Source organism: Epargyreus clarus, unplaced genomic scaffold (assembly GCF_041222505.1).
Source record: "Epargyreus clarus isolate Ecla_fem2 unplaced genomic scaffold, WU_Ecla_fem_2.2 ptg000017l, whole genome shotgun sequence".
In the NCBI taxonomy this organism is placed as follows: Eukaryota; Metazoa; Arthropoda; class Insecta; order Lepidoptera; family Hesperiidae; genus Epargyreus; species Epargyreus clarus.
Genome location: NW_027332225.1, coordinates 1,849,605 through 1,868,237, shown reverse-complemented (window position 1 = coordinate 1,868,237; position 18,633 = coordinate 1,849,605). Strand labels below are relative to the sequence as shown.

Below are 18,633 nucleotides of genomic sequence, written 5' to 3'. Positions count from 1 at the left end.
TTGAGTACGATAATATGAGAATGTACGAGTAGATACATTTTGTTGTAGGAAATATATAACTGGATTGTTGCCCAACAAAAGCTATACAAAAGAAAAAAACATTTGACGAAAGACTATTTTTAGATGTCGCTAGAATCATAAAGATAACATTTTAAGATTTAGTTACAGATGCCCAATTATTCAGATTTGGAAAGTTGGTACTAGAACCCTTAGTGGTTCGACTTTTGAGGCACCTACGTTACATACCTATAGTCCGATTCATAATTAGGTGTCCAAAATGTAAGCAAAGGTGTTGACCTATCAAGAAAATATGTTTCAAATGACAGATTCTTATTTTTGACAAAATTAAATGAATACAACTATGATAAAATAATAATCTAAATAAATTAAAATCAATTCACATTTTCCAATATTTATAGTAATTAAATTTCATTTCATACAGTAATAATAATAAAAAACAAAATTTATTTTAGAACATTAAATTGAGATAATGGTAACACAATCGGGATCCAAAACATTTATGGTGCCGCCATTTTTAAGTTTCGTAGTTGATATTATTCATTTACGTGATCGTGGTCGAACTCTAATGTTTTACAGTTTACATTGCGCGTTTTTTTTAATTGTGTGCAGTTATTAAGTTTTTGTTTTTTGTTGAGTTTGTGAAAGTTTTCGTTTCTTGTTAATTTGTTAGGGTTTGCAATACCTGTAATCGTAGTTTGACAGTGACATTTCTTTGTTTACATTTTGGACACCTAATTATGAATCAAACTATATATACGAGTATCTGCTTTGCGTTGCTGTATTCTAGTTTGAATATAGTAAGGGGACTCGAGGCATTTCAATTTAGTCCTTAGGAATAGCTACGAATTTGAAGAGGATCCCCCATCCTCTCTGGAGTCAAATCACTTATCTTTCTACCACCTTGAAAAACCATAGGTACCTTCTGAAGCTACAAATGATCAGGAGGTGGGTTTGCTATTTCTACTTTATAATAAACAAATTATTATTAAAAAAATTAAACCCGTAGCACTGGACAGTCGCCCTAACCAGCCTTTAATACTGGCCAAGTTATTTGCTCAGCTCTCACCGGCCGCAATCTCTCGACAAACACCGTTTGTAACGCTCGCAGGTGGCATCCTTTATTTGCGACTAGATTCTCGCGACTGTGTATTTTATGATCTCAAACACGCTTAACCACGTTTGAACGAATTCGACAACGCGCGACTTTTTTATTGTAAAGGAGTAGCAGACGAGCATGCAGTCTATCTGATGGTAAGTGGCTACTGCCGCTCATGGACATTTGTAATCAACACCAGACAGGATAAGGTATTCCTAACTGAGGTCGGCCACAGATGCGCCGCTATTTCAGGGGACTAAGCTGGAACGCCTCGGAATGTATGTCTACCTACAAAACGCAACACAGCAGCGCCTAACACTGCTGTTATTAGGCAGAAATATGTGTGGTGGTGGTGCCGCCGGAGTCGAACCATAAGGGTTCTACCATCTTCAAAATTATAAACATAACTATCTAAATCTTGCAAACCGTAATAGCATAGTAGTTGAAACTTCGCGTCTGAATCGATGGGTCCGAGCTTCGAAGCCCAAACTTGTTTAATTTTTAATAAGTAGTTATGTATACGGGAAAATGCGGAACTTAGCCAGTGCGGTAGAAAAAGAGAGGTTTACTCTGTCAACCACCAAAAATATTTTAAGTTGTAGTCATTATCTCACCTTAGAAGCCCTTGTTATGGATACCTATTAAAGACGCAACTAAAAACCTATTAAAAACGAAAACACAGACAACTTGAAAAATATCTAATTACGTCATCACTATCCTAAGATTTGTGCCGTAGACAATGGACACACACAAAGACGAGCACACAAACACCCAGACCCAAAATCGAAATCTAATTCCATTTACCTGTGTATCCAACCAGGCTTCAAACCCAGAATCCTGTTCATCAGACCAAGCTAAAACATGCGGTTTAAAACTTGACCAGTATGTTTGTCGATAGCCCAACGAAACTACCGCAAACGATCCCGTCTACAAAGTTTAAACTAACTACATAACTAGACATACACAACTAACGAATTTACTCTGGTCCCCATTTATACGGCTCGCTACTTTTGCCTCGTTTTTTCAAACGTTTAAGTTGTAAAATTTGTTCAACGAGCATATATTCTGCCTCTATATCAGAGTTTTATGAATCCAAGGCAAACACATTCAGTTGAGTATATTAGACTTAGTAGAAATTAATTGTATCGACTGTTATGATAATTTCAGCGCATCTGTGACCAAATTTAGGTAGGAACGTTTTGTACCCACAGATGTACACTAGAATTTCTATGTAACCACATAAATCAGTTCAGAAATATCCAGATCAAAAAGCTGCATCCATTTAAGTGTTTGCCTTCCCGGCAATCGAACTTGAAACCGTTTGTTTATCAAAGCGCTATTAAAACCACTTCCACACCACTTTGGCGCGTCAGTCAACATACTCGTAAAACGATTATGCATATACTCGTAGTACTTTACCTACACCAAACAGTTGTAAAGAGTGGCACAAATAAACCTTCGATATTTTTAATTTAACTGATTTAATAATTTCAATAATTTGAGTATAACAATTTAAATTTTATCGTTATTTTTTTAGCAAAAGAATGAACCCGCACCGCCAGCTCCAATCAGTTTTATGCACCTCCAGCACCGCCAGCAGCGCTTGTCAAGGCAAATCAACTCCTTTTTTTAACCGTTACACAGTTTCTAGCAACAGAATCTAGATTTTTTATTATAGTACTTTACCTACACCAAACAGTTTCTAGCAACAGAATCTAGAATTTTGTGTTGCATGTTTCCTGTTTTTTGGAGCTCGGCCAATTTGCTCAGTGTTTCACTTCAGAGATAGATTTTAGCGTTCATCCCACTACATAAAATACTTAGGTGCTTTACATTCTTAGGATATCTTTTTTCGAAAAAACACGTAAACTTTGTGCTCGCTTGCTTTGAAGATTAACCCGGTAATACACACAGATAAACAGACGAATTGGTGGTAGAACCATTTGTGATTCGACGCCGGTGGCACCACCGCCACACCTATTTGACTATTTGACAAATTTGACTGTTTGACAAAAAGCAATCTTTGACTATGTGACAAATTTGACTATTTGACAAATTCCTATCATTGATTTTTCCCAAATTTGACTATTTGACAAATTCTAGTCGTTGACTATTTGACAAATATCGATCTTTGACTATGTGACAAATTTGAATATTTGACAAATGCTTATCTTTGACGAGTATTTCGCAAATTTGACTTTTTAACAAATTCAGATCTTCAACTATTTTACAAATTTTGATCTTTGGTAGGCTAGAGTTGAACAGATAGATTATTAACCACTGGTGTATGTAGGATCGTTTCGTTACCCTTACCCACACCCTTTAAACCAAACCACAGGGCTAAAATACTTCTGAATAATTAGATCCAAAATAGCTGTTTTAATATATATTTTCTCAAGACAATAAACTTCTCATCGCAATTTTACATGATACGCGACAGATTGAAGGGCCCTGAAATAGGGATGGGCATCGTTTTCGAAAAAGTCAAAAATCATTTTTTTAAATTTCAGTTTAATCGAGGTCTAATCGAAGTAAAACCGACCCACATAAATATTGAAGACTAAAGAATCGATTGGTTAAAACTCGATGTTAAATTTATTTATAACAAAAAGTTCAACCATCCATCCTCAACAACCCTCCACCCGGAAAAAAATTCGACAAAAAAAGGTAGGTACATGGAATACATGCTAAGTAATATTATAAATGCGAATGTGAGTTTGTTTGCTTGCTAAACTTTTACACCATAGTTCATTTAGGGTTCAGAAAAGGACATAGGGTACCTTTTATGCCGAAAAAAGTCCCGTTCCTGAGGGATAAATAATACCTCTGACCGCAAGCGAGACCGCGGGTAAAAGCTAATTATTAATAACTAGCTGACCCGGCAAATTTTGTACCACCTCAAAATCTATTTATCAAATATATTTCATATAAAATATAGCCTATGTTATTCGTAGACAATGTAGCTTTCAAATGGTGAAAGAATTTTTAAAACCGGTCCAGTAGTTATTGAGCCTAATCATTACAACCAAACAAACAAACAAAGTTTTCCTTCCTATAATATTAGTGTAGATTAAAGTGCAGGATAAAGAAAGAAAGTCGATTTTGCTATTATCTGAAGCTGATTTGATAGACCGATTCATAAATTACATCGTTTACAAATGTTTAGAGTCCAAAAAAATTGGATTTTTCTCTGATCTCAAGCCGCCATCCCTACCGTGAAAATTAAATTCGCTCCAGCCGCCCCTGTAATCTCACGACCCTTATAAATATTGGATAATTAATTACAACAAAGCTTCTTATTAGCTGATATGATTTTTAGAAATTTAAAACAAGGACCTTTTTGAGTAAAAGTTTCCCATTTATGTTCGTTTATCTTCTGTATTAAGTAAATAATAGCTCATCTATCCCTTCATCAGCCCTTAAAAGTTGTTTCTGGGTCCTCCTAAAGGGAAAAGGAACGACTGTGTGTATGGGCTGTGTGTATGTGTATGGGCGCACACACATGCACATATAAACGCACGAAATAATACATCAGTGAATATAAATATATAACAACTAGAGATGCACCGAATAGTGGTTTCACCGAATAACCGAATACCGAATAATGTTCGGCCGAACTATTCGGTTTATTATTTCTTTATTATCTATCAATTTGCCAGTTATGTGTGTTCAAAAAAAATTTAAGATGTTGATTTGAGTTTTAAAAAATACTGATTTTAGGTTTAAAATAAATGTTTACTATACTAACTATAAGCTTAAGTAATAAATGTGCTGACTTGAGGTTTCAAAATAAATGTTGATTTGAAGGTTAATTGCTTTATTCAACATATTCTTCATAGGATTTGAGTTTGACTTATAATATAACATAAATCTTATATAAAAAGATTTGTGTTTTTGTCCTGTACCATGTCGTATATACAAGAAAATAGAAATACTTGATCTTGATAGAAATATGTTCATATTCGGCACTAATACCGAATAATTCGCCCAAATACAAATAGCAAAAAAGATGCCGGATACGCAGAATACTGAATACCAAACGAATATTCGGCGCATCCCTAATAACAACATTAAAACACACGAGAAATATATTCAATCTACATATCTAAATCTAAAACATTACGGCAAAAAATGAATATGACGACCGCAGTACCTGAAAATAAAATTCACAGATATTTTATGTTACAGATAAAACATAATTCAAACAAAATACGAGTAACAGACCAAAATAACATAACAAAATTATCTCATTTTAAAAACAATCCTCATTATTTCTCTCTTTCGTTCCCTCTGTATTTATCTATCTACTAGCTGACCCGGCAAACGTTGTGTTGCCATATAAATAAAAAAAAATGTTAAGGGTGAACAACCCTTATCACTTACGGGTTTGAAAAATAGATAGAATATTTGAAACTGCGATGGTAGCAAAGTCTGTCGAATCGAATGTGAAACATTCCAAAATCAACAACTACTTACGAATTAAAAATTATTAAAAAAAAACTTTTCCCACGCAATAAATTATGAATCTAAACCATTCTCAAGTCCCCTTGAACACAGACAACAAATTTCATCAAAATCAGTCCAGTCGTTTAGGAGGAGTTCAGTGACATACACACGCACATAAGAAATATATATATAAAGATATCACTTTTTATATCCCTCTCTTTTCCTCTATGTAACTCACCATAATAAAATTAGAGTAAGACAGGGTAATGATGCCGAATGCGGTCATGAGCACGGGAACCTGACTGCGCTGGATGGCCATCACCACGAGGGTTCGGAGACCAGCTCGTGGTGACACGAACTCCCATCCGCAGTGGAATATGGCGGTGGAGACCAGTGAGGCCTGGAAATTATAGGAATTCGCTGCTTTTATTTTGTTAAAGAGCTCTTCGTTCGACTACGACGACACCAAAGTCACATAAATTTCTCAAATATTACCAAATAAAGATCCTTTAATTCTCAACTATAGAGACAAATATTAAATCAACATCTTATTTCTTAAACCAATTATATATTATCCTTACTTCCTTACTAATATTATAAATCTGAAAGTAACTCTGTCTGCCTGTCTGTCTGGTTGTCTCTTCTTCACGCCTGAACCGCCACTGAACCGATTTTAATAAAATTTTGTATGATAGTATGAGACCCGAGAAAGGACAGAGGATAGTTTCTATCCCGGAAATTCCACGGGAAGTAGGGATGGCGATCTAAGATCGATTAATCGGAGAATCGATCTTTTGGACACAAAACATCGAAACATATTTTAATCGATATTAGTAAGGATTGAATCGTAAACTATGCATTTGATCAAGTGATGATCTTTAGCAAAGTTGAAGGTACGAATTTACAGTTTTATGTATGTGAGTATGTTATATTATTTTCTTTTAAATGCGGGCGAAGCCGCGGGTAAAAACTAGTTTTTTATAACATAGATATATCAAACGAGTACGCAGTCCACCTAACTGTAAGTGGTTACTGCAAATAGGTCCTGTAGACATCTATAATCATTGCCAAATAAAATTTGAGTCCTATCTGAGGTCTAACACAGATGCATCACAACCCCCGAGGGTTTACATGTAATGCCTCGGAAAAGGTTGTATCCCTTACCACACCCTTATTGTTGTACCACACCCATGAAGCGGGAACACAGCAGCGCTTAACACAATTACTGAGCAGAAATATGTGTGGCCGTGCTGCTTTCTTAATCGAATCACCTTCAAATACCATACCACCTTGTGTACCTATACATAGTTTTTATATAAATACTAACCTCATAAGTAATTTCAGCTGCGTCCATCATATATGATCCGGTGACGACGACCAACCCCAAAATAAAGCCCAAGTTAGCCAAAATAGGAGTTAGGTGACGTTCAATTGTCTGAAACATAAGGCTCATCATTCATGCATTCATCATTAAAATTATATTCACTCATTCACTTATTTCACTAAAATAAGTAATTTTCATTCTGTTCACTAAAATATTTTTAATATACTTAAGATGGCAACGAGAATTATTTATCATGCAGGATATATATATTTCAAGTGTAATATTTTCAATATTAAGTATGTCTTGGACAACACCTCTATGTACTCAGTACCCTTACAATGAGTTTTCAAAACATCCCACAATTTTATGTTACGTTTACTCAATCCATTATTCTGTTCCGTTTGTTTCAGTAGATTAAGTAAACGTAACAATAAGTAAGTGCTCAAGTCCATTTTGTCAATTTAGACATTTAATGTTACGTTACTGACACTATAGTTCTGATACAATCCGCTAGGGGCGCTGATTGGAATTTGTATTGGCAAATACGTAAACATATACCAAAACAGTCATATTTTTTCAAAACGAAAAAACTCATGGTAAGGGTACAGACGTAACACGTAGGTACATACTCATTTTCCCGTTATGGTTTTATAATAATGCAAATAGCATTTATTTGATTAAACATGAATATTAAAATATTTAAAATTTTCAAAACAATCTTTTTTTAATCGTCTGTTTATTGTTCATATAACGCCTTTCATTTCATAGCCGCCATATTTTATTTAGTAGGACGCCATATTATCTGTCCCTGTAGCTTCGGGACCAGAAGAGGGCTACGGTATCCCCAGCCTGTCGTAAGAGGCGACTAAAAGGGGCTTGCGGGGTTGCGGGCGGCAAGAGTGGAAGCTCGCACCGCCCGGCTAGTGACCCCGAGAAGGACGCCGGTATGTGTGGTCGCATACCATCATGCCCACCAGACGATGTGGCGAGACCCAAGCTCACGTGGGCGGAACCCGACGGGGCAACGCGCTGAGAGGACTCCGGTTGCGTTCCTTTGGAGATCCCGGAGTCCTCTACGCAGCGCCGAGGACGGCCACCGGAGAGGTTTTAGTGCGGTAAGAATCCCACATAACCCCGTGCCGCTCCCACGTCATAGGGTACCTTTTGAAGGTTTCCCCCTCGTAAAAAAAAAGAAAAGAGGACGTCATATTATCAACCAACTCAAGCTTGTATGCAAAAATTCAGCACTATTGGTTAAAGTTAAATGGTTTAAAATTCATTTGCAAGACTTGCCCCTCACATACATACGAACTAAATTAAGTTAAACACAAGCTTGAAAACTTAAAAACTTTCTACAACGCTTTAAAACTAACACACGAGAGTATATCCAAAAAAATGAGCAGAAGTTGTCAAAATTATTTTAAAATGCATAAGGGATTATTTAAATTACAAACTAACATACAATTATTCCACTTTCATAAAACAACATTGACTTTAAAAAATAATAAACAAAGACAACATTTTTATGTGTCAGTAATAAACTCGCCTTTTAAATTATTTTACAATCAAAATTTAAATTTAAACTGTGTTGTACTTAAAACGTTGGGAGGAACAAAGGACACAATACAATTTTTTATGTGACCTGTTTCAATAAAGAATGAAATTCGAAATGGTTTTTTTTACCTATATGTTTTAAAAGTAGAAAACCTTATTCGACTTGTAGGCACCGCCGCAACTCCTATTTCAATGATAATTATAAATTCAGTACAGAGCTACCGTATTGTAGGGTGTAGCAAAGGAGAGACTTACGAATAATACGAAGCATTTTTTTTATAATATAGGAGTAGCAGACGAGCATGCAGTCCGCCTGATGGTAAGTGCCTAATGCCACCCATGGACATCTGTAATCAACCCGACATAGAATTAGATATTCTGCTATAACCTGAGGTCGGCCACAGATACGCCGCTACCCCTGAGGACTAAGCTAGAACGCCTCGAAAAACTATGTCTCACTTACCACACCGTTCAAAACGGAACACAGCAGCGCCTAACACTGCTGTTATTAGGTAGAAATAGGTGTGGCGGTGGTGCCGCCGGAGTCGAACCACAAAGAGTTCTACCACCTTGAAAGCATTCCAACTTAGTCCTAACGGGTAGTAGCAACGCATCAGTATCTTAGCTCATTACCGTCATCACCATCATCACACCAACCCCTGAAATACTTTTATACTACCACCACCACCTACTACACTTTTTTTTGTTAACGAGGGGGAAACCTTCAAAAGGTACCCCGGTGCCGTGGGAGCGACACAGGGTTATGTGGGACTCTTACCGCACTAAAACCCCCCGGTGGCCGTCCTCGGCGCTGCGTAGAGGACTCCGGGATCTCCACAGGAACGCAACCGGAGTCCTCTTAGCGCGTTGCCCCGTCGGGCTCTGCCCAGATGAGTTTAACGCTCGCCACACCGTCTGGTGCGTACGACTGTATGCGACCACACATACCGCCGTCCTTCCCAGGGTCGCTGACGGGCGGTTTGAGCTCCTACTCTTGCCGTCCGCAACCCCGGAAGCCCCCTTTTAGTCGCCTCTTACGACAGGTAGAGGATACCGTAGCCCTATTCTGGTCCCGGAACTACAGGGACAACCACCTACTACACTTACCACCAGTTTAATGAGACAGACGATAATCAAACCAATACTTTCCACGATTTGCACGCTGTAGATATCGCCAAGAGCGTGTTGCACGTTTTCAGCACACCTGAAACATCATTGACACATCTGTACCCTTACCATGAGTTTTTACGTTTTGACAAATATTACTGTTATGGTATTTTTTTACGTATTAGCCCATACAATTTCCAATCAGCGCCCCTAGCGGATCGTATCAGAACTATAGTGTCAATAACGTAACATTAAATGTCTAAATTGACAAAATGGCGCTTTATGTTTTGTCTCGCTTTTTTGCGAACATGTGAGGTAGACAAAAAGACTTGAACACATACTTATTGTTACGTTTACTCAGTCTACTGACGCAAACGGAACAGAATAATGGATTGAGTAAACGTAACATAAAATTGTGGGATGTTTTGAAAACTCATTGTAAGGATACTGTCCCATTGGGCATGGTCCTATTACCAAGGAATGAGAATAGTCAGACCAGTGGTCGGCGGACTACGGCCCGCGGGCAGCATGCGTCGCGAAATTAGAATTTCAAAACATTACGCTATCATGGCTATTAATAATAAAAAATCAAACATGTTTGTTATTGATGTATGTGGTTATGTAATTTATTTTAACATTTCAATAATGATACCTAAATCAATAATGAAACGCGCAAGCAACCTCGACTTATGTAGATCGTAATTGGCGTAATTGGTCTACAAAGTTAAGGAACATTGACCGCCGTCGGGTGCTGGATGGGGGACCGCTAGTGACGCATGCCCACTTCCGTACTAACGGCTATATCGGTCTAGGATGTGTTATCATCGTTAATAAGAAGCTTGGATATTAACGATATCACATTTTTATACCGTTACATTAAAGTAATAAGTGACTCATTTTTGATACTATATTTTAAAAACAGATGCGGGTAGGTGAAGTGGGGACGACACCTTGGCGGCGCTCGAATTAACAGAGAGCGACATTCTGGTCGGAGACTTCAGCAAGAACAGTCGAATAACGGAGATACTTGTGTAGTTATAATACTTCTAATCACTAGTGTGAACTTACTTACGTATAGTTATTATATCGTTACTCTGTACCTTTTATGTGACTATAAGATTACACGCCTTCAAGACCTTCAAGATGACTATTATTTAATATCAGAAGTGCTCGTGAAGAATCCAGCTCGCAATCATGAACGGCGATTCGTAAGTACGAACATCCTTGACACAGGACTAAAAACCGTGAGTTAAAACATTATTTTGTCATATGTGAGTTCAATCTCGGTAATAAGTAAAAATGAAGGTAGATAAATGTCTTTGATGTAAGGGCAAAGTATTTGAATGGATAGATTGAGACTAGTATGTTGAAAACAAGATATAATTGATTAATATAATTATTGTTGCTATTATAATTGGAGGCTCAATTTAAAAATATATATATAGTACAATTGTGCATACCGATAATTCTTAATACTGGAACGAATTGTCCTAATTGTTACATAAATTAACTAATAATTAAATGATATGTTAATACCCTCTGAAAACAATACAAACTTTACTCTTCTCAAATTACTTGTTAACATTATAAACTGAAGAGTTTACTTCAAAATAAGTTCATTGTCTGTGAGTGTCAAAAAAAAATTTTTTGCAAAGCAGTTCTTGTGGTAACTCTGATCATTTGGCTATAGTCTGTGGTGTGAAAAGTAAATCCTAATTGGTCTAAAGGTACACCTACTTATGAAATATATATAAATACACCAACTTATGAAAATATTTTAAGGTTCTTTATTCTTAAATGTCAGGCTGTATAGATATAGAGAGGCATATATGGGAACCTAATGGTTGTTAACATAGGCTAATGTACGCCATAAATTGCATACAGATTAGACTTGTATTTATTTTTGATAACTTTTAATGTTGAATCAACTAGATTTACGTATATGCGTTTGTTATTATTGTATGGAAGGGACTATGCGGTAACAACAAGTGCAGTTACAGAGTACAGTATACCTACTTGATATAACTGACACGTTTATTAGGTTGCAAAATTTTGATTATTCATAATTGTACAGAAATATATAATATCTACGTGGTAAATATTTAACTGGCTGCAAATAAGTATCACGACCACCGTATTGAGTGGCTGATTGTACCCACGAGGGAAATGGTCAATGAGTTTAAGGTTTTATGTTTATATGGATATAAATTGGCTTTATTTAAAAATAAACTGGCATTCACATCTACATTGTTCACATTTTCATTTTATAGATCAATGAAAGTTTCCTTTTGATTTCATATACTTGATACGTATTTGTTATGAAAGAAGCAAGGAGTACGTCGCCAAATTTGAGCTTTCCATCAATTCTAGGCGATCTCGCGCAGTACTGTGTACTACTGTGTTTTGACACCCATAAAGTATAAATGCACATCAGTTAATGATCTATAAGAAAACTGAGAAACTTATACGCTGCGGTCTTTGGAATATAATATTTAAAAAAAAAAGTCTCCCATTCTACTTCTGACTGACTCACTTATACAGAATATTAGATGTCTATTTTAAATTAATTATGCAACGCTTCGTTTTGTATTAATATTTCATTACATCTCCTAATTTGAAAACTTTAAATTTGAATTTGAAACATTACACGTCCTTTTTGTTTGAAAATTGGGCACTATCAAATACTGGTAAATGAAGTTTTGTACCTTAAACGTTGAGACGCTTAGACTATCGATATTATCAATTATGTGAGCCACTTACGAAATGATAAACGGGATCCACTTTGTATGGGATTCAGAATAAATAATTTTAAATAAAATAATAATAATAATAATAAATTGATGCTTTTATAACTTGCGCTTAGTTCTATTTACAAGTAACAGAAATTAAGTTATTATACGTATTAAGTGAGAAACGGTCACTGAAGCCTACATAAATTTAGATAGTCTCTTGTATACCATATTTAAAATGAGTCTTGCCTGCGACTTTGTTCATGTGGATTCAGAAAATAATTTGAATTGCATTTTTAAAACGAGTCTTGCCTGCGACTTTGTTCATGTGGATTCAAAATATAATGTGAATTATACAATGCCGTCTGTCAAGATCACGGAGTACGTTGGTAATTTGGAATACTCCATTACCTGGTCATATAATGTTTAAAAAAATGTATACTTTTGATATCAACTTCGTAGTTTCGGTTTTAATGCATTTTCAAACATACAAACCGACAAAAAAAATTCTTTTTCAAATATATTCGATGTAAACACGTGAAGATTTCATTCTTATTATAGGTATATCATAGCCAAATGAATAATAATGTTGTTTAATAATATAATCAAATAAAAGCATAGGTACATTTCGATGGGATTTTCTTATACAATAATTTACTTTTCATATAGATTTCATACGGTTCACAATTGCGTCATGTCTAGGTTTTCTCTATAGATACATCGAGCGTCTCCTTGAGAGTGTTGGTTGTAAATGATACATATTATATTAACATAATATATACAGATATTACGCACTAATATAATTTTTATTACAAACTATATAAAAGTCAGGTGAAGCCGAGGCGTTTGAAATATATATAATAAGTATGAATTGTTCGGTAATAAGGTGCATCATAAGATAGTTTGACTAACTGTTTGTTTGGCTGGCTGGTTTAAAATCATGATCAACTTTAAAATACCTTTTTCAGGTCATAGAAATTTTAGGTTGTGATTGATAAGGAGCCACATGTTATGTAAAACAGTTATAGTTTTAAATCTGACGATCCTGATGAGACAAAATTAGAATTGGACAAGATTATTAAAATCATGTCATGTCATAAGTATTCAAAAATTTTAAATTAATCAGACCGTTCAAAGTAGGTAAAAATCGGATTCAAATGTTCCGTTACATACATACAGGTCAAGTTAATAAAAGCGTGGCAAAAATAAAAGCGTGTTTAAAAAAATATTTTATCAGTTGTAGACACAAATAAGTATAGTTAAATAATGGCCGGTTTCTGAAGTCATTTTTCTTGGTAGGTAGTTTACGAGTATGTATTCAATAACACTATCCGTTTGATAACTACGGAAAAAAAATCCGCTTCCGAGGAACTCAATGTAAGACAAGCTCTGTTTAAACTCCGTTTAGATTAACGTACCATTTTAATGTGTTTATTCTTTCCATAACATTATTTGAAAAAAAAACGACGTTTACGTAAAGTCTAGCAAATCTTTCTTAGTATAATGCATAACTTTTACAATAAAATAGCCCCCAAACCATAATTTCCTTATGGGAATATTAATTTAAAACTTTTGGTGAAATAAAAAAAAAAAAAGTTAAGTAGTTAAGATTATTGCACAATTGACAAGTATGTCGCTGACGTGAACGCATGGGTCCGTTAAGCTTTGTTAATTAAATTTTGAAATTCATGTAATAGTATGTATTATTATAACCGAATATAAATTCAATTTAATGTATTGAATTTTCTTTCTGACTTTCAAGTGGGTTATGTAGCCCTACTTTGAAAGAAATAATTTGAATTTGTGATAAATAACGTAAAAAAAATGGCTTCATACAACTTATTACGTGTTATATTGTGTGAAATTCATGGTTTACCATTATTTAGTCTTTAACTTTAATATAATTCATTTCAAATATAAACGATATATTATTATTTTGATACTGCTTCATCAGTTGATAAAAGACGTACGTTGGAAAGGCAACTATTTGTATAAAATAACATTGTAATAATTAAAAGAAGTACAAGGTAGTAATAAAACAATGTTATAATAGTATTTTGAGTCGCACAGATTCATTAGTGGCCAACTATAGATCTATCTATCTATCAGTATAACAGTTATTGAACAGGTTGTTGAGCTTTCCGAAATGCACTAATAAGATAAACGTCGTTATTCTGATGCGTAACTTTATCGAATCAATAGTTGTTGAAGATTTAACTATTAGACTTAGAATCCAGGCATAAGTAAAGTGGGTAGCTAGATATTGTCATTACTGTAGGTGTAGGAAACTTTGTGGTTTGATTTTTATTTATCTGGAGTTAAGATGGATTAGTGCAGATGCCTCGAGCAGTGTGATGTTCACGGGTGTCTCCTGGTGATGCATATGGTTGGGTTGACCCAAGGCATCGAGTACCTTAAAGACATTAGTGTGACATAGTGAATATTGCATTTTTGGAGTAAATTTGAGTTGAGCACTGGCCGAATGTTATCGTAAACAAGGTATAAAAACTGCGGTGATACATGACTAGAGTGATCCTATATGAACATCACCTAGTTATAACCGTGTTTTTTATTATTTAATAATGGTCTCATGCATTCGCTTCAATACCTGTCGCGCATATAACATTTATGTAAAGAGTCCTTATGAACTATGTCTGCAACAGAAATCCGTGGTGAACACTGTTGGGGCAGATTTATAACCTGGGTAATACACAACTAGTGTGATTCTATATGAACATCACCTAGTTTAAGCCTTGGTTCGGATCAACAGTTCGGGCCTTTTACATGCGAGTCGGTATTGCAAGAAAATGCGTAAAGTTTAAGCCATGTTTTTGATAAACAGTTCGGGCCTCTTACGTTCGAGTCGGTATTTCAAGAAAATGTGTAATTCTTCTGGACTTAGGCATTAAACAACTGATTTTCTTTTGCAGCTCTTGCATCAGACCATACACGATCGAGGACGAACGTGTGAGCAGGACGGCCGAATGTTATCATCGTTAATAAGAAGCTTGGATATTAACGATATCACATTTTTATACCGTTACATTAAAGTAATAAGTGACTCATTTTTGATACTATATTTTAAAAACAGATGCGGGTAGGTGAAGTGGGGACGACACCTTGGCGGCGCTCGAATTAACAGAGAGCGACATTCTGGTCGGAGACTTCAGCAAGAACAGTCGAATAACGGAGATACTTGTGTAGTTATAATACTTCTAATCACTAGTGTGAACTTACTTACGTATAGTTATTATATCGTTACTCTGTACCTTTTATGTGACTATAAGATTACACGCCTTCAAGACCTTCAAGATGACTATTATTTAATAGATGTTATCATAACTTAGCAGTGATTAAACCTTTTTGAAGGCCATTGCGGTCCGAAAACATAATGCAATATTTATTATTTATTTATTGAACTACAGTTAAAACAGCAGCTTATTTATTCAAACATCATAATTATGGCTTCATTCAGTTATTCTGCTTATGCAACAATTAATTGAATGTGTTTCGTTCGAGCTTTTGTTCCCACTTGTACATGAAACGAATATTTTTTGGTAAAATTCATCTACAATTGATGCGTTATTCGCATAACTAACAAGAATTATCAATACTAATTGAACAATAAACCGTGTAAAGTGTTCATAAATTGAATTTGTGGTCTATAGCACTATATCAAAGATTTTAAAAGTATCCTAATTTATGTTTGTATCCCGAAGACAATTAAAATAACATTGAATAAAGCATCGAGTAAGTAAATACTAAACTATCATGTAAGTGTATTATTATATGTGTATATATGACAAAATAGAACAAAAATAAAACGTAAAACACATACATATACACAAAAGTGATATTATTTTAAATATCGATGTCTCCAAGAAAACCTTCAGACAGAAGAAAATAATTAGACAAAAAAATTGGTAGGCTTAGTGATTTAAATAGCAATGGTGCATTATATAAGATATGTACCATATAAATAGATAATTATTTGAAGCAAACTTACACAAAAAAAAATATGAACACAACTACATCGTTTAATACGTTGCTTAACATAAAGTAATATCCGAAAAGGATACAAAAAATATATACCACAGCGCGTCGTCGTGGAGTTTAATCCCGTCGACAAAATCCTGCCAAAATTGCTTCTCTTCAGCTGCATTTAATTTTCTATGCGGATTTTCCAAAAATCTGTTTCTTAAGCTTTTGAAATACAATCTTACTCTTCTAAACTTGGAGCCACTGAAGGTAAGGGAGAGAATGGAGAGGCAGTCAATCAAAATCATGATGCTGACGATGTACCACCAATGGAACTCGATGATGAACCTCAAAAGGTTGACGAAGAAGCCAGAGTGATGTTTTCCGGGAAAGTAGGTGACTTCGGTTCTTATTGGTATGTCTGAAAGTTTGATAAAAATAAATATCATATTATAAACTATCTATAAAAATTCACCAGCGCTATCTTAGCTGAATCTATTGACTATGTTATACAAAAAACCTGATAATATTAGGATTTTACATCGGGATATTCTACTCGTACGCCTTGAAACAAAAATGCTCCTTTCCTATGTCTACTTTAACCGTCACTTTAACACTTAAACAAAGTTAGTATTTTTCGACAATAAAAACTACAGTTATTCAACCCAAGAGTAGGCCCTTTTGAGATCTCCTGGAAGAGCTACATCTAATTCTTCACAGTATCTGACTTACCATCACTTGAGGATATTGTATAATGCAAAAAACTTGTCTAAAATCTGTTTAACTATACTTTTATCCTACCTTCTTTAATATGAGTCATAACACCATCCATGATAGTAGCGAACGACGTTAAGTACACAGCGCAGGCTATTGCTAAACAATACTTCATTGCCGTTTTAATGGAATCATTATCCAGCTTCGCCGATGGGAATATACTTCTGTTATCCTCTAGCAGTCTCTCCAATACAATCTTGATACTTAAGAAAGTTAAGTACATGACGACGATCTTCGCACAAATTATTGGATGACCAATACTGAGCTGCAACAAATCGTGCTTCTCTTTCATCGTCAGATCTTGTCGGATATAACTAAAGAGCTCATCAACTATGAGAATGATGATATAAAAGTTGGAAATGATCGCCCAAATTGGGTAAAATCTCTGGAATCTTGAATGGCGGGCTTCGTACCAGAATTCACCTAATCCAAGGTAGTAGATACATTTGCAGACCATTTTAAGCCAGTATTTCTGAGGATGGGTTTGTCTTAATGTTATATTGCTCATAACTCTCGTTGTGTTACTGAGTGGTACTTCCATCTTTAAGAACTTGATGATGTACAAGTTACAATTTATATTGCACAATAATTCTTTTATGATTCCGTTGTTAATATTAACTGTACTGCACGAAAGATAGAAAAGTAAGCCTTATAAAGGTTTTTATTAATTACTTTAACTTAAACCAAAGTTAAATTACCCAATGATATGTAATTACTTAGATCGCGCATTTTCAACAACTTTACCAACTTCTTTTAAAAACTTTACGATTTGATTTTCACTACATACAAGAAAATGTGACAAAAAATTGAGTTAATACAAACTTGAGGGCTAGAATACTAAAATGATTCTTGAATTTGGATTTGATAGAATATTCCAAATATTCTTTAACGATATTGACCACTGTAAGAGTGTTAAAGTCATACGAAAGGCCGTCGACTATCGCCATCCGTCGCAAGCGACCACCGGCAGCTGCCATCGACTGTAGCTGGCACAGGCTGTCGCTCATATACTCGTATTAACTCAATGTCACCTGTTATATTAGATAACACAAAATAAAGATGAAGAAATAACTAGTACTTGCAAATTAGGTGACTACAGAAACTTTTATAACTTTTTAATCAGCTACAACTGATCTTGAACAAACAAAAACAAATAACGTAAACACAGCTAAAGTTAACGTAACGACAGACTTAAAAACTGAAGTCACAGACACAAACTAGTTAACAAGACAAGTTTATAATTAAAACGTTAGTTTTCCTGAAATGGCGTTTAAAGGAGAGTTTCGAGCCAATTATACAATTTAGTTAATGTGGAGACGAACAAGTTTCTGAACTTGGAAGTTTTTGAGTAAATAATTGCGTAAACTGAAACTTAACTGAATAATTCGTCCTTTAGTGAACTCCAGAAACTTTACTACGCCTGATTTAGATATTTGTCAAGGTTTTTTATAATATATAAGTTTTTGTAAAGTAGCAGACGATCATGCTGTCCACCTGATGGTAAGTGGCTACTGCCGCCGATGGTCATCTGTAAACAAACCCGGATAAGATTAGACCTCCTCCTAGATCCTAAGACCTAAGACCTAGATCCTGAGACCTAAGGA

The 18,633-nt window shown here is 35.1% G+C and overlaps 1 protein-coding gene across 1 annotated transcript; it reads right to left on the bottom strand.

The window, feature by feature from the left end:
- Positions 1-5,130: 5,130 nt before the first annotated feature.
- Positions 5,131-17,537, bottom strand: Or-17 (olfactory receptor 17). The gene is made up of 6 exons (XM_073082132.1): positions 17,057-17,537; positions 16,370-16,676; positions 9,549-9,645; positions 6,891-6,998; positions 5,802-5,963; positions 5,131-5,270 (listed from the first exon to the last, which is right to left on the bottom strand). Exons 1-6 carry the CDS (start codon positions 17,535-17,537, stop codon positions 5,229-5,231), a joined length of 1,197 nt encoding a protein of 398 aa, XP_072938233.1. The 3' UTR covers positions 5,131-5,228.
- Positions 17,538-18,633: the final 1,096 nt, after the last annotated feature.

Bases quoted from the DNA above. Each gene is read 5' to 3' on its own strand.
- Or-17 (XM_073082132.1), bottom strand. From the start codon at position 17,537: ATGAGCAATATAACATTAAGACAAACCCATCCTCAGAAATACTGGCTT. The intron at 6,999-9,548 runs GTAAGTGTAGTA...CTTATGTTTCAG, and splicing joins TCTGTCTCATTAAACTGGTG to ACAATTGAACGTCACCTAAC. The intron at 5,271-5,801 runs GTGAGTTACATA...TTTTATTTTCAG, and splicing joins CTTACTCTAATTTTATTATG to GTACTGCGGTCGTCATATTC.